Below are 17522 nucleotides of genomic sequence, written 5' to 3'. Positions count from 1 at the left end.
TATTTAAAATTTGGAAATTTAAATTTGAAAATTTAAGGGTAAAAAATGACACCAAATTTTGTATAGAGTTTGATTTCTTTTGCGGTCAGAATTTGTGTGTAGGGTTGAGTACTAAAAGTGTTAATATTGGTTGGTATTGGGTTTTAAATACTTCCCACATTCGCTGACGAAGTAGCGGGTATATGCTAATTGGGTATAAAATCTTCCCGCCAAAAATAATCATAATTGGTTTACGTTTTGGTATAGTCCCCATATAAACCTACCACACAAGTTTATGTACTTTTATTTTTCAAACTGATGGGACTACAAATTGCCATTCCGGGTTCTTGGAAGGTAGACAACATTTTTGCAGAAAAATGTCGTTTTAGGTTCAAGCTTTGTTTTTGTTTTTTGCCAAGTTTTTTCTGAGCCGTGGATTTTTTAAATAATATTTTGTTCAAGGACCATCTGAGGCGTGGATTTTTAAAAATATTTTTTCATAGATCAATCTAAGAGTGGATTTTTAAAGAATATTTTTCAAGGGTTCCTTTTGAGAATATGCATAAAATCACTTTCTTAGACGATTTATGCATGTCCGTCCGTCCGTCCACGTATTTTTGTGAGCAAAGTACAGGTCCCATTTATGATCCGAATGGGATGAAATGTGGCACAGCCCATTTGTTTGGCCCGATGACGAGCCCTATATGAAAATAAAATCGGTGCAGATTTTGATATAGCTCCCATATATATATTCGTCCGATTTTATATAAATAGTGCGCCAAGTTTCCAATATTTGTCCGATTGAGACAACATTTTGCACAGCGTACTGAAATATGTCCAATTTGATGTCTGTGAAGTTTTGTAAAAATCGGTTCAGTTTTAGATATAGCTCCTATATATAGCTTCGTCCGATTTTATGTAAACCACCAAACTCTCAATTTTTTCCGATTGTGACAAAATTTAGTATAACGTATGGAATTGAGACTAGAATGGAGTGTGTTAAATTTCATTGAAATCAGACCAGATATAAATATAGCTCCCATATATAGCTTCGTCCAATTTTATGTTAATGGATCACCAAACTCCCAATTTTTGTCCGATTGTGACGAAATTTGGCATAACTTATGGAATTGAGACTAGAATAGAGTGCGTTAAGTATCACTGAAATCGATTCAGATTTATATACAGCTCCAATATATATAGTTTCGCCCGATTTTATGTGAATTGATCACACCTTTAATTTCGCCCGATTCCAATGCAATGGTCCTACAAATATTCTATGTATGTTCTATCTAAGGAATATAGTTATATTAACATCTCTTGTATGTGCCCAAAGTTGTGAAGGGTATTATATAGTCGGCCCGTCCGACTTTTGATATTTCTTTACGGTAAATAGTATTTTTTTCAAGTGGATTTTTTAAAGAAATATTCGACAAGAGTCTTCGAAAGCGTGGATTTTTAAATGCAAAGTTTGTAAGTGAATTTTTAAAGAAAATTTTCGGCAAAGTCCATCCGAAGTGTGGGGTTTTTAAAGAAAAATCTTCTAAGACCACGCGCTGTGTAGATTTTTAAAGATTATTTTTTTCAGCAGCCATCCGAGTTGAGGATTTCTTAAAGAATACTTTTTCAAGGACATAGACCATAGGTATATATTTTTAACGAATATTTCTCAAGGACCATGAAAACAGTTTTTAGAGAATATTTTTGTAGACTATCCGAATCGAGAATTTTTGAAGAAGAGGGGCCATCCGAATCATATATTTTTCAAGAATATGTTTATGGGTAACCCGAGCTCAGATTTTTGAAGAATTTTTTTTATGGATCCCCGAAAGGTAGATTTTTAAAGAATATTTTTAAGGAACCCATGGACCCCCGGAGCGTAGATTTTTAAAGAATATTTTTTATGGGCGCCGGAGCGTAGATTTTTTATGGACTCCCTCAGCGTAGATTTTTAAAGAATATTTTTTATGGGTCCCGGATCGTAGATTTTAAAGTATGTTTTTTACGAACCGCCTGAAGCGTAGATTTTTAAATAATATTTTTTATGGACCCTCCGAAGTGTAAATGTTTAAAGAATATTTGTTATGGATTTTTAAGGAATATTTTTTATGGACGTAGATATTTTAGAGAATTTTTCATATTTAATTTTTTTCAAAACCCAGTTGAATCGCGGATTTTAAAGAATATTTTAATTAAAAACCATACACCAAATTAAATATATCACATTATGTTGACCGTACCGAACTTTTTATACCCTCCACCATGAGATAAACATTCAAAATGCCTACATTCGATCAGGAATTTTAGATAAAGGCTATGATATTGTAAATAGCTGATAGGAGAAAACGAAGTGCCAAATTACAGACACTTAGGTTGAAAATTGGGCTAAGACCTTGAACATACCAAAAATGACCCATGACCTTTGTATGAACGTGTATTGAAAATGTTATCTGAAGACGTATATACCATCTATGGGATTGGGTTTTTTATGGGACCTTTACCGAAACATCGAATGGAAATTAATATTTATTTAAATAGCTGATAGGAGAAAGCGAAGTGCCAAATTACAGACACTTAGGTTGAACATTGGATTAAGACCTTGAACATGCCAAAAATGACCCATGACCTTTGTATGAACGTGTATTGAAAATGTTATCTGAAGACGTATTTACCATCTATGGGATTGGGTTTTTTATGGGACCTTTACCGAAACATCGAATGGAAATTAATATTTATTTAAAAAAAATATTATTCATCTACACATCGTTTTGATTTTAATTGACAACATGGTGTTTCCGTAGACAGATAAGTCATGCCACATGGTTGACAAACTAACAGAGTTGGGGATTTCTGTTTCTCCATCGTGGGATTGACAATAATTTTTCGTCTACTAAATGATACCCTTCTTTTGGGTTTTCTTTTCTTTTTAATCAAATTCAAATCCTGCATTTCCTGTTCAACAACAGCGTCTTGATCTTCTTTAAATTCCTCTTCCTCTCTTGCAGGATCTTGATATTCCCAGAAATGGCTAACTTTCACTTCCGAATTTAATTCCTCCTTCGATTCATTAGAATCTTGAGAGTTTCTTAATCGCTTTTTTGTGCGCTTCATGGAAGTTCGCCGATGTTTTGATTTTCTAATGGAGGGTTGAGATTTGAGTGGGGGTCTCTCCTCCCTCGGCTGTGGCCATTCAAATATTTTACTTGTTGGCACCAAATCACGAATATCAATTCGTTTACCCTTGTCCGACATTTTCAATATGTCTTCATTGATAATGGGTGTTTCACCCGGTATCACCTCCGTCATTTTATATTGACTTTTCATAGCGGACCGAACCAAACGCTCCAATTCCCTTTCACCATACGATGATGAACGTTTATTTTTTAGGCTGCGTTCTTTTTCTTCCTTTTCTCTTTTAAGGCGTTCCGCTTCTAAGGCCTTTTGTTGTTCCATTAGATGTTGTTTTTGTTTGCGATCCTTTTGTATACGATCACGTATCATTTGGGATTGTGTTTTAATCAAATTCCGAAAATATTTGTCATCATATACAGAGGGTTTCCTTTTCGGCGGGGCGGTTGGTGTGGGAATTGTCTCGTCAGCATCGGTCGAATACGAAGGTTTACTGGTACTGTGACGTGGTATTTGAAAATAATTGGAATTTTTTCTTAACAAGTGTATGGATTTGAAAGTGTCTTTATCCAGAGGTCGTTGAATGTTGATTTGTCTGCCTTTGGTTTTGAATTTTTTGAATTGGCGGCGCATATCTTCCAAATTGGCAGTAGGATTCTTTGGGATTGGCTTATCGAGAGGTGGTGATTTTTTGGATAATGTTTTCCTTGGCTTCAATAAAGCTTGAGATGAAGTGGAGGAAGAAGTTTTGGGTTGTCTTTTTCGATATTTTTGTTTGGGTTTATTTTTAGTTGTTGATAACCTCCTTTTAGCCATAGAGGATCGACTGGATGGGGTGATTGTTGAGCTAGAACTCTTTTTACTTCCCCTTGATCTCTTGGAATGCCTTGTTTTAGTAGACGCTCTTTTAGAATCCCCAATTGGTATGGGTTCTTTTTTACCCTTGCCCCGGCTGGCCATGGTAACTGGAGACTTTTTACCTACCAGAAAATCAAAGGGCACAAATTTATGATTTTTACTGATTTTGGCAATTTTTATAATTTTTCTAACCAAACTTTGCAAACTTTCACTGTGACCCCGTTCTGAGGAACTTTTCAAACGCAGCGACTTCTTGGTTCTTTTTATGCTAAGGGTACCAGAAGAAGTTTTGCTGGTTGACTTTCCGGAATATGACGAATTTCTATCAACAACCAAAGTCTCTCCCAGATGTGAGGCTCTCTTTTTCAAACTTTTTCCCACATTTATCAGAGATTTCTTTTTGGTTCGTAACCCATCAATACTGGAACGTAAATGTTCAATTTTCTGCTGTACAACTTCGTGTTGACTTTTCATTTGCCAGATTTTGTTCTTCAATTTCTTCATAGCAGGATGTTGACGTTTGGTTCTTTTTTTCAACAATTCCTTTCTTCTCCTCGCAGCTCTCAATTCCCTTAAGTAAATTTTCCTATCTTCTCTACTCACCCCTGCCATTGCATGCAGTCTTCTCAAACGTTCTCTTCTCACTAAATTTTTGATCCTCATTTCTCTCCTTAACTTTTTTCTTTTCTTCTTACGTTGTTCCAAAATTCTCTCCAATGTTATTTGCAATTTCTTTTTCAATGTTTTTTTACTCTTTAATTTTCTGCGAAATTTCCGAATTTTCTTTGCGCAGCGTAATCGCAATAAACGATTTCGTTTGATTTTCTTTTGTATCCATTTCAATTGTTTCTTTTTTCCGAGTATTGAAAATTCGAATTCTTTATTTTTCTCCCAAGCAATTTCACGATTTAAATTAAAGATTTTCCTTTTGCGTTTGATTTGTCGTTGTTGTAGCGTTTCAATGGTTTTGATGACATTTTTCAATTCGGCTTTTGTCATTTGAGGATTGGAAAGGGAATGGAAACAAAGGGGTTTAGAACAGAAAATAAATAGCAGAATGTGATTTAAAAAGAAATATGAAAATAGTTTAGAAAATCAACCAATACCCTTTTACATAAAGAAATTAACATTTTGGAAACAAAAATATTTAATTAGTTTGCAGATAGAAAAAAACATCGAGTAAGTTGAAGATAAGTTCCAAGTTGCCATAACAAAATCAAATAGATATTCAATCGAAAAATTACGCTAATAATCTGAAAGTAGGTTAATTTAGGGCTATGTTCAAAATTTCATTACATTATATCATAAAATTGATTCAGATATTTACCAATGGATGACGCTGTTCCTGTTTTTCTGTAGCACAGCCACAAACCAGTAGCAGTGAAATGGAGTTAACACCCTGTAATTGAGATTGTCACCCTGTGATCGAGCTATTAATTACCTTTTTATACCCTTCACCACACTGTGGTACAGGGTATTATGTCTTTGTGCATATGTTTGTGACAGGCAAAAGGAAACGAGATAGAAACATGGTTCCTTTTGAGAATATGCATAGAATTACTTTCTAAGGCGATTTATGCATGTCCGTCGTTTTGTCTGTCCATGTTAACTTGTAAACAAAATGCAGATCGCATTTAATTTTCTAATTGGATGAAATTTGGCACAGCTCATTCATTTAGCCCAAAGACGAACCCTATTAAAATTCAAGAAAATCGGTTCAGATTTAGATATAGCTCCCATATATATATTTTCGTCCGATTTAAGGTAAATGGTGCGCCAAAGTCCCTAAATAGCTTTCGATTGGCACGAAATTTGGCACAACGTACGGGATTAAGCTTAGAATGATGTGTGCTAAGTTTCGTGAAAATCGGTTCAGATTTAGATATAGCTCCCATATATATTTTCGTCCGATTAAAGGTAAATGGTGCACCAAAGTCCCTATCTATCTATCTATCGATTTACACGAAATTTGGCATAGCGCACTAAATTAAGTCTAAATTGATGTGTGTTATGTTTCCTAAAAACCGGTTCAGATTTAGATATAGCTCCTATATATAGTTTCGTCCGATTAAATGCAAATCCTTCGATTTGCACGAATTTTGGCATAGCGTACTGAATGGTGTGTCTTAAGTTTTGGGAAAATCTGTTCAGATTTACATATAGCTCTCATATATATTTTCCTTCGATTTAAACAAATTAAATCTAGAATAACCTATATTGGATTAATGTGTACATATGTTGATATATACGCTTATATCGTGTGAGTTCGTGCAAATGTTGCACCAAATAATAGCCATTACAGTATTCCCCGCTTAATTACCTCCACATTTAATTACCTTTCACGGTTAATTAATCCGATTTCAGAATACCTAGTTATTTTAAGTACAATCCCTTACAAAATTGCACGTTTAATTACCCCCTTTTAATTACCCATTTCATTTATTTGCCCCTAAATAACCGACCCCAAAGTAACCGTACCTTTAAATCTGTTCCATGTAATTACCCAATGTATTTATTTAAATCTGGCAACTTCATTTAAAATGGCTTACATTTTCTAGTGCACTTGCCACACATGTGCACATAAAATCTATTGTTTTGAATGTTTTCGTGAAATGTCTCCCAGAAATACATCTTTGTCTATCAAACTAAAGCTCCAGTTAATATCTCAAGCAAAAAAGAAAGAAAAAACAAAACACCAATGTCCTCCGATATTTACCCTTGCTGGGTATTTAACCGGGGTCCACGGATAATTACCCTAGCGAGGTAAATAACCGTGCTTGCTTAATTACCTTCCACGGATAATTACTCAAAAATCTTGAAATTTTCACTGAGGTAATTAAGCGGGGTTTACTGTAGTACGTTGACATTGTACTGGATTTCGTTAACCTAGTCGTTTCTTAACTGTAATCTACATTGCATATATGTCAAATAAATCCTTATAAAGTTGATTAACCCTGAAAAAAGTTCGAATGTAAATGCCGTTTAAATGTAGGAGGCTATGTTGAAAATTATAATAATTTTAAGGTTGACAGAAAAATTAAGCAAAAAATAATTTTCATTGAACAAGACCTAATAAATTCGGAAAACACCTCCTATTAACCTAAAAGTAGGGAAATTTGGGGCTACATTCAAAATAAATAAATAAAACATAATTCAGATATTTACCGCTAGATGACACCCTGCTTGTTTTTGCTGTAGCATAGACCCAAACCCTCTGTGATCGTAGCTTTATCAAGGATCACAGGGTGTTAACTAAATTTCAACTTTTAAATAAAACCATTCCTAAACATTTTTTTTCTGAAATGAGACGAATTAATATATGGGCGTGCATATTTTTGAAGGTCCTTTGAGTGTGGATTCTTTATTAAATATGTTTTGAAAGAATAAGCCCGGATAACAAATCGAATCATCTATTAGCAACATTTCAACTTTCAGATATTTTTATTTAATCGTTCATCTTTAGAGTGAAATCATAAAAATTCAAAACCAACAACCCTTTTTATGTTTCTTCTTTATATACAAGATTTTTTCGAAAGATATGTCGCAAAACATTTACCATCATAAATGTGATTTCAATCACAAAATATTACATGACGAACAATCTCCGATAAAATAGATAGTAAATACAAAAAGAAAGCGGAAACGTTTGTATCGATAAGTTTATTATTAATGGGAAAGGATAAAGAAATAAAAAGGTATACCGAGTAAAAAGTTCATTAAGATCGACCGCGCCGAAATGTTTAAATCCTCTACCATGATTCGATCGGAACTATTATATGGGAACTGGTAAATTCCTGCCAGGAGAAAAAAACGAAATACCAACCTACAGACATAAATATGGGATAATTGGGCAAGAACTGTTTAAGGGTTTTCCGAAATGAAATTGTTCAAGGTTCTTGCCCCAAAAAGGGGGCTATGTAGGAACATGGATTTATATTTAAGAAGTTCGGTGAAAGAGTTGTTTACCAAACAAGGAATGAACATTTTTAGTCATTCAAAAACCTATAAAGTGACTGGACATAGGGAGCTATACCAAAGGTCGAACGATTGTTTTTCATTTCTGGATGAGATGTTAAAAATATCGAATATGTGCTAACTCGGCTGAAAATCATTAGAAATGGGTCGTTCCGTAGCGAACTAGTTAAACAAAACTATTTCGCAAAAGGAACGATCGGTACTAGGTGCGGTTCTTTCGTTGAGTAATCATTCCTCTAGATCTTCTCGTATATTACCCGACATGAACTAAACTGAACTATGGAACTAAATGAATGACCTAGTTTCTTTTGAGGAGGGAAGGCCCAGATTTGTTCAGGCCCTGCTCTGAACAAATCTGTGATCAAAGAATAGAAAACCTCATGCTCTTCTATGAATAAAATACCTCCTGCTCACCCACAAATAGAAAACCTCATGCTTTTCGGTGAATAGAATAATTCCTGCTCTTCTATGAATAGAATACCTCCAGCTCGTCTATAAATATGAGACTTTCTGCTCTGCTATGAATAGAAGAGCTCCAGCTCTTTTATGAATAGAAGACCTCCAGATCTTCTGTGAATAGAAGACCTCCATCTCTCCCAAAGAAGCAGTTAGGGTTCTCCTCCTTAGAAGAGTTGTAAAACAATCGATATCTTCAATTCTGTCTTCAATAGAGGAACATAATTCATTGTTGTTATTGTCTCTGTCATTTTCCGCACATTTTCAATGCCATCATTTCTTGAGATAATACTTCCTCCTCTCCCCCACCATATTCATCGATATGGTTTATACTTTAAAACGCTTATTAAATTGTGCAGCATATTTTTTTATTTTTTTGTATAATTCTGCTCGGTTTTTTAGTGGTCCAGATTATTATAATTTTTGTTTTCGTTGTTGTTATTGTTGTTGCTGTATGTGCTCTTTAGTATTTAACTCCAGATGCATTAAATGCCACAAATAGGCGTCTTTACGTTGGCAACGGCTTTCCGGTATGCTTACACATGTCCATATATTAAAACATTTAAGCATAAATGATGCATGGCTTTGTGGTACAACCCCGTGCAGAGGCTTCACACTCCATACCACACACACACGCGAACGCACACACACACAGTGAAAATGTGTTTGCGACAACCAAAAACATAACCACAACATGCTGTTACTGTTGTTATTGTTCTTGTACGTGTGAGCGATGCTGATAAGCGTGAAACCAAAGCAACAGTAGAAATTTTTACCAGCTGGAAGGCTAGAACGTAACTTCACTGCACCACCATCAACCAAACAGAAAAAAAATACTTTATGACTGTGATTATGATGTGAATCTTAGAGCCTTAAAGCTGATGAGCTAAGCAAAACAACAACGAAGAAAGGAAAACAGTATCAGCTTTGAGGACGTCCCCATCTACTGTCGTCCATTCGCTATATGTAAATCTTTTGATACGCAAATGAGCTCCATATATGATCATCAGTATCAACATCAGTTTACCGGAGTCTCATCATTTACTGGCCACATGGACATCATCTTCGGGACGATCTGAATTTACATCTGCATTGGCATCACCTTCATCGTCATCATCTTCGCTGTGGCTGGCTGAATGGCCATCATAATGGGTGATGCGTTAAGGCCAGGTCTTAGATATACCAAACGAAGGAAGAATAACAACAACAAGATCAGCATATAGCCATCATCATATGGGGAGTGCATATTATATATGTTCCTGAATGGCTCTTGTTGTTGCTGCTGCTCGCCATTCGATCGATATGTATATTATATGGGGAGTAGTAGTTATTCAAGCGTTCGTTCATCCAACAACCACCAATAACAACACATCTTAACGAAACAATTTCCCCAAAGCTATGGAAATTCTTGCAAGTTTGTCTTCGATAGTTGTTGTAGTTTTTGTTGTCATTGCTGCTGCTGTTGTTGCTATTGTCGATATTTTGCTGGGTTTCATTTTTTATCATTGATATTATTATGGCCGGTATGGTATGACAGGACAGTGTAATATTATGATCTAGAGTGGGAAACTGGAAAAATATGGCTAGGGTGGGAGGAAGGCCGGGAGTAGTAGGGGTGGTGCATTGGGTGGCAGTGAAAGATTGTGTTGAGTTTACTGCCATCATAAAAGAAAACAATGACATTGGAAATTTATTTTGCGAACACTCTCTTGAATACTGGAAACGGAAAAATTGGTCTGGATGGTCATAGGTCCATATTGCAATTTAGAGATATAGGTTTTTATAGAGACGGAATTCCTAACACAGATCTATTTTATTCTTACAAAGACATCTAGTTTATAGACCTTTTAGCCATAACAAAGCTCAAAGTCTTCCTTTAACCGAAATTCTTGTGGATTTCACTTCGCAGAAGATCTCAAGGCCTTCTATACACAAAATAACTATATGCATTCTACTATAGAAGTTCTGGTGGTATTCTATTCTGAGAAGACCTTAGGAGGTCTTTACTACTATTCTAAGAAAGCCTGGAGGTCTGTACTACTAGAGATGTTATATTCGTTGAAGAGCTGGAGGTCCCTTATCCCTAGAAGAGCTGGATGCCCCATATCCCTAAAAGAGCTGGGGTTATAAAATATGCTCTTCTATTTGAAGACCCAATAGATTTTCTAGGAGAAGTTTTTACTACCATTCTGAGAAGGACTAGAAACCTTCTATTCATAGAAGAGCTGGAGATCGCTTATCATAAAAGAGCTGGAGTTCTACATGAAGATCCATAGGTCTTCTATGTGAAGACCCAAAAGATATTCTAGAAGAATGACTTTTTTCATTAAAAAATCTCAGATTTTCTATTCACAGAAATATTGGAGGTTTTTTATTCACATGAGAATTTATGGTATTCTATTTAAATGAGCATTGAAGGACCTCTATTTAGAATTTTTGTACCCACAATAAACTAGAGACATTTTTTCACAAAGAACAACCTTCAGTCTTCTATTTAAAGAAGATTAGATGGTATTTTATCCGTAAAATAACTGGCTATAGAATATATGAAGTTCTACTATTCCGAGAAGAATTGGAGATTTTTAATTCACAGAGTAGCAAGAGGTGTACTATTCATATATTAGGTGTACTATTCATAAAAAGCTTGTATCCGAGAAGTTGTAAAGATCTTCAAAGAAAATCGTTCATTATAAAAAGCTCTGTTATAAAGTTTATTTATGGGAGAATCGAAAACTCGCAGATAAGAAGTTGGAAGCTCTTGAATGAGACATACATATTCCCTATTAAAAGCTATAAAGTTCATTCATAGGACGACCTGAAGCTCTCCATATGAGAATACCTACGGTATTTCGAATGAAAAGGCCCGAAGCTCTTCTACATAGAGGACCCAAAACTGTTATAATGAGAAGGCTTAATATCTTCTATGAGAAGGCCTATTGTAATGAGAAGACATAAGGCTTATCTATAGGGAGCTTTAATATATTTTATAAGAAGACCTTAAACTTTTTAATAAGAATAATACTTAAAGCTCTTATAATGAGAAGACATTAAGCTCTTATAACGGGATTACCTAAGGTTCATCTAATGAGAATACCTAAAGTTCTTCTAATGAGAACACATAAAGCTCTTCAAATGAAAAAACTTAAAGCTCTTCGAATGAGAATATGTAAAGCTTTTAGATCTTCACAAACTATGAAAAACCCTACTACTTTTCCATGATAACACCTTAAGCTCTTCTATAAAAATACCAAAAGCTCTTCTATAAATATAATGTTTTTCTAGTGATAAAGAAGACCTAAAGCTCTTCTATAAGAAGACCTAAAGCTCTTCTATAAGAAGACCTAAAGCTCTTCTATAAGAAGACTTAAAACTCTTCTATAAGAAGACTTAAAGCGCTTCTATAAGAAGACCTAAAGCTCTTCTATAAGAAGACCTAAAGCTCTTCTATAAGAAGACCTAAAGCTCTTCTATAAGAAGACCTAAAGCTCTTCTATAAGAAGACCTAAAGCTCTTCTATAAGAAGACCTAAAGCTCTTCTATAAGAAGACCTAAAGCTCTTCTATAAGAAGACCTAAAGCTCTTCTATAAGAAGACCTAAAGCTCTTCTATAAGAAGACCTAAAGCTCTTCTATAAGAAGACCTAAAGCTCTTCTATAAGAAGACCTAAAGCTCTTCTATAAGAAGACCTAAAGCTCTTCTATAAGAAGACCTAAAGCTCTTCTATAAGAAGACCTAAAGCTCTTCTATAAGAAGACCTAAAGCTCTTCTATAAGAAGACCTAAAGCTCTTCTATAAGAAGACCTAAAGCTCTTCTATAAGAAGACCTAATGCTCTTCTATAAGAAGACCTAAAGCTCTTCTATAAGAAGACCTAAAGCTCTTCTATAAGAAGACCTAAAGCTCTTCTATAAGAAGACCTAAAGCTCTTCTATAAGAAGACCTAAAGCTCTTCTATAAGAAGACCTAAAGCTCTTCTATAAGAAGACCTAAAGCTCTTCTATAAGAAGACCTAAAGCTCTTCTATAAGAAGACCTAAAGCTCTTCTATAAGAAGACCTATAGCTCTTCTATAAGAAGACCTAAAGCTCTTCTATAAGAAGACCTAAAGCTCTTCTACAAGAAGACCTAAAGCTCTTCTATAAGAAGACCTAAAGCTCCTCTATAAGAAGACCTAAAGCTCTTCTATATGAAGACCTAAAGCTCTTCTATATGAAGACCTAAAGCTCTTCTATATGAAGACCTAAAGCTCTTCTATAAGAAGACCTAAAGCTCTTCTATAAGAAGACCTAAAGCTCTTCTATTAAGAAGATCTAAAGCTCTTCTATTAAGAAGACCTAAAGCTCTTCTATTAAGAAGACCTAAAGCTCTTCTATTAAGAAGACCTAAAGCTCTTCTATTAAGAAGACCTAAAGCTCTTCTACAAGAAGACCTAAAGCTCTTCTATAAGAAGACCTAAAGCTCCTCTATAAGAAGACCTAAAGCTCTTCTATAAGAAGGCCAAAAGCTCTTCTATAAGGAGACCTAAAGCTCTTCTATAAGAAGGCCAAAAGCTATTCTATAAGAAGACCTAAAGCTCCTCTATAAGAAGACCTAAAGCTCTTCTAAAGAGAATATCTAAAGCTCTTCTATATGAAGACCTAAAGCTCTTCTATATGAAGACCTAAAGCTTTTCTATATGAAGACCTAAAGCTCTTCTATATGAAGACCTAAAGCTATATAAAACCTCTTCAGCACCTAAAGCTCTTCTATAAGAAGACCTACAGCTCTTCTATGAATTGTTACCATTGCTGAAAGATTATTAAAAACTTTTTCATAATCTCAAAGAGTGGTGGGGCGGCAGTAAAGCTAATGCATGTTTGTCGTTTTGAAAAATGAACGCATTTCCGTTTCCATCGCCTACAAAAACCAACAAAATCAACCAAACCAATGCCGTACCTAGGCAATTGACTTGCCATTCGGTGATCGCGCGGTAATACATTTGCGGGTTTTTGTGTTGACATTCCTTTTTGTAAATGGTCTACTTTAAATGAGAATTTATATGCCATTAGTTTTATAGATCTGGTGTGAAATTCTTTGTTTAGGTAGGAAGGTAGGATGAGTGTGTGTTCGACAGGGACATGAATACCAACAACATTTATCCGTTGTATGTGGATTCATTTTCGTTTTATCCATGGCGAGCCATAAAAAATGACCACCACCACGAGAAAATAATGCTGTTGAAGTTATCAGAAAACAGAGAAGAAGGAGGAGAGACCAAAAATAATAAAATTTCGTATTTAGGGATGTCGAGGTGGGGAATTTTATGGGGAAGAGCTTGGATTCTCATAGACACGCATTAGGTCTTCACAAAAAAGCATTTTAGATCTACACATAGATGAGTTATGCGTCATGTCACAGAAGAACTAGATCGTCAGATAGAATAGGTTTTGGTCATCCCAAAGAACACTTTTATATCTCCTCATAGAAGAGCTTTAGGTCTTCTCATAGAAGAGCTTTAGGAAGTGTCATAAAAGAACTTAAAGACCTATCATGGAAAAGCTTTATATTTTTTAATAAGATTGGCATTAGGTCTCATAGGAGAAATTTTGGTCGTCTCAAAGAGAAGTTTCGAAATTTTTTTATTATTTTTACAAATACTTTTTTTCAATGATTTTCCCAATATTTTCCGTTCTTCGATTTTGCCATCCCTAACATTTCATTTTGTTTTCCTGCTGCTAAGTGCAGATCTTTTTAAAAAAAAACCATACATATCATACATGCGGAGGCAACTAATGTGTAGCTTTACTCGAAGCGTGGGTGTAGGTGTTAGATTGTCGCAGGCCAAGTAATACAAAAAAAAAAACATTCGCTAAGAATGTTCTTCCCCAAACCCAATGGAATGGCATGGCATGGCAGTAGTAGTGGTAGCAGCAGCTATACTCTAGTAGAGATTTGTTGTTGCCTGCCATATTCTTATGACCGGCTTGTCCATCCATACAAATGACTTCAGATTGTAAAGATTAACGTATGGCCAATGGTTTGTAAACACAACAACAACAACAACATCGAACAACCGGACAACTATTCGACCGTTGAGCCATTAAAAGATGCTAAAAGCTGTTGCTGCTAACATAGCCATGGCAATTTATTGGCAAACGAAGTTTTCGAATGAATCGGAACACCAACAACAACAAAATTGATTTCTTCTTCTTCATCTGCTTTCTGGTTGTCTCTATAACAAATGACATTTTCTTTATAGAAATGTTATGATATACCATCAAAGTAGAATATTTGTTTACCTTCTATCGTGCTTAATGATGCAAGGTGTCGCTAGAGTGTAGAATATGGTAGGAATGTAATTTTTCGAAATGCTTGACACTTAGAAGTTATAATGAGCGAACATATGAAGAGGATAGGTGGGTGGGAAGTTTTGGTATTTAATAGTAATGGCTTCGAAACAGAAAAATCGGTCAATAGATATTCTAATGAGAAGGTAATTTATCATAAATTTGTAAAAACTAGAGGACCTATCTTATTATATTTATAGAAGATCTGAAGGTCTCCTATTCATAGAAGAGCTCGAAGTGATATATTCATAGAAGAGCTGGAGGTTTTCTATTCATAGAAGAGCTGAAGGTCTTCTATTTTTAGAAGAGCTGAAGTTCGTCTATTCATAGAAGAGCTGAAGGTGTACTTTTTATAGAAGAACTGAATGTCTTCTATTCACATAGGAGCTGGAGTTCTTCTATTCTTTTTATAGAAGAGCTGAATGACTTCTATTCACAGAAAAGCTGGAGGTTTTCTATTCATATAAGATCTGAAAGTTTTCTATTCATAGAAGAGGTGGAGGTCTTCTATTTTTGGAAGAGCTGAAGGTCCTCTGTTCATAGAAGAGCTGAAGGTCTACTTTAGAAGTGCTGGAGGTCTTCTATACATAAAAGAGCTGGAGGTCTTCTATTCATAGAAGTGCTGGAGGTCTTCCCTTCATAAAAGAGCTGGAGGTCTTCTATTCATAGAAGAGCTGAAGGTCTTCTATTCATAGAATAGCTGGAGGTCTTCTATTCATAGAAGAGCTGGAGGTCTTCTATTCATAGAAAAGCTGGAGATTTTCTATTTATAGAAGAGCCGGAGGTCTTCTATTCATTATATTTATTTTTTTAATAAGCTTTCTTTGGTACAGAGAAAATGCTCATATCGCAAAACGGGAAGAACCCGAAAAGAGAAATGCAGTTGAATACTTTGGAAATTGAGACCAGGTCATTCAAGATACTAAAAATGGGGCAGGACTTCTATGTGGAAACCAAATATAACCTTTTATGCCTTTCCCCAGTTTTCTAATATTTATTGCCAAATTTTATATAGGCCTTCTTAAGGTCCTTTTCAAGGTGTCTCATATGCAGGGGAAGAACCCGAAAAGAGAAATGAAGTCACGCACTTTGGAAATTGAGACAAGGTCTTCCGAAAACCTTAAAATGGGGCGGGACTTCTATGTGGAAACTATATAGAACCTCTTATGCCTTTCCTTCATTTTCATATATTTGTCGCCAAATTTTTTTCCGGGCCTTCTGAAGGTCCTCTTATAGGTGTCATATATGCACAGAAAGAACCCGAAAAGAGAAATGCAGTCACGCACTTTCGAAATTGAGACCAGGTCTTTCAAAAGCCTTAAAATGGGGCGGGACTTGTATGTGGAAACTATATAGAACCTCCCTTGCTTTTTCTACGCTTTCTAATATATTTTTTCCCAAATTTTATACCGGCCTTCTGAAGGTCCTCTTATAGGTGTCTTATATGCAGACATTTCTCCATAGGCCTTTTATCGACAAAAGGCATTCTTATGTCATCTCTAGATTATTTAATTACAGAGAATTTATATAGACCTCTTATATATAGAATAACGTCTATATCGAACTCAGAACTTTTATCGACCGAATATATTATATATATTTTTTTATATACAGGACATGTTATAGGCAGAAGGCCTTCCAGAGATTTTCTATAGACCAAATAAGTTCTATTAGTAAATTTTCCGTCCTGCATTGCTGGAAGAGGACTTATTATAGGCAGAATACCTTCCAAAGATTTTTCTGTATACGAAATAGATTCTATTAGTTTTTTTAACTTAATTTTTCCCGCTAATTGTTTTTGCACTGTGGATTTCGTCCACAACCCACCCACTGTGCATTTAAATCTCTTATTGCATTTCTAGCCTCTATGTTGTTGTTGTTGCTTCTTTTCTCACTAGAAAATCCTCAATTGCCGGACATTATTTTTTTGAATAGCACAGAAATACGAATCATCGTCAGCATCAGTGGTGACCACAGCATCATTATCATCATATGGCAGAAGCAAATTTTATTAGCGGTACAAAGCTTTGGCAGCATCTAAAGGAAACACACATGCACGCACATAGACACACACACTCGTACACACACACATATGCATGCTTCAGATCTTGTTTTTAGTAAAGCTGTCGTTGGAAAGTGTCAAAAGTGATATCGATACAATATATTGTTTCCTTATTGCCTGATGCATTACTAGGAAGTCTATGTATGTGTGTGTGTGAGAATGGGTATGGATATGTGTGGGTAATTGTGGCTAGCATTGGTCTGGCTGGACACACATAGATTGAGTTTTTTTCTTGATATTTATGAGTTGGTATCTTAAGAAGACAACAACATCAACAGTAATGACAACAACAACAATGACGACGATACCGAGACTAGAAATGTGAGGGACTTAAGTCAGGATAAATGCTGGAAATAAATTTGTAAACGATTGTTTGACAATGTTGTCTCTCGCTCTTGTTGACTTCGCGGAGGCTTAAATGATGCGGTTTTTTTTTCGATCCGGTGGAAAAATAGGTGGTGTTGGAGGAGGAGATTTGTTGCGGAAGATATTGTTGGCATTAAATTTGTTGGGGGTTTTTTAATTTGCCATGGAGCATAGCTTAAGAATCTTTTGTCGAACAATTAATGGTTATAAATTGTAATTTTTGTTCCCCATCGCTCTCTCTTTTCAGTTGCCTGCCATGGCTTAAAGTCAGCTTAACTGCCCAGCAAGAACAACAACAACAACAAATATAAGCAAACGACAACAACACCATCAGCCATCATACACCAGTGTAGCTAGGCAGTAATTTTGTCAT

General features: G+C 35.3%; 1 protein-coding gene across 1 annotated transcript; it reads right to left on the bottom strand.

Annotated features, from left to right (window-relative positions):
* Nucleotides 1-2727: 2727 nt before the first annotated feature.
* Nucleotides 2728-4470, bottom strand: LOC133330324 (transcription initiation factor TFIID subunit 3-like). Its single transcript, XM_061538778.1, has 2 exons — nucleotides 4164-4470; nucleotides 2728-4088 (listed from the first exon to the last, which is right to left on the bottom strand). Exons 1-2 carry the CDS (start codon nucleotides 4468-4470, stop codon nucleotides 2728-2730), a joined length of 1668 nt encoding a protein of 555 aa, XP_061394762.1.
* Nucleotides 4471-17522: the final 13052 nt, after the last annotated feature.

The sequence above is a fragment of the Musca vetustissima genome, unplaced genomic scaffold (genome assembly GCF_032173495.1).
Source record: "Musca vetustissima isolate MV318-11 ecotype Yass unplaced genomic scaffold, APGP_CSIRO_Mvet_v1 utg123765, whole genome shotgun sequence".
NCBI classification, from domain to species: domain Eukaryota; kingdom Metazoa; phylum Arthropoda; class Insecta; order Diptera; family Muscidae; genus Musca; species Musca vetustissima.
The sequence above is the reverse complement of the archived record's forward strand: the minus strand, read 5'-3'. Positions and strand labels throughout refer to the sequence as shown.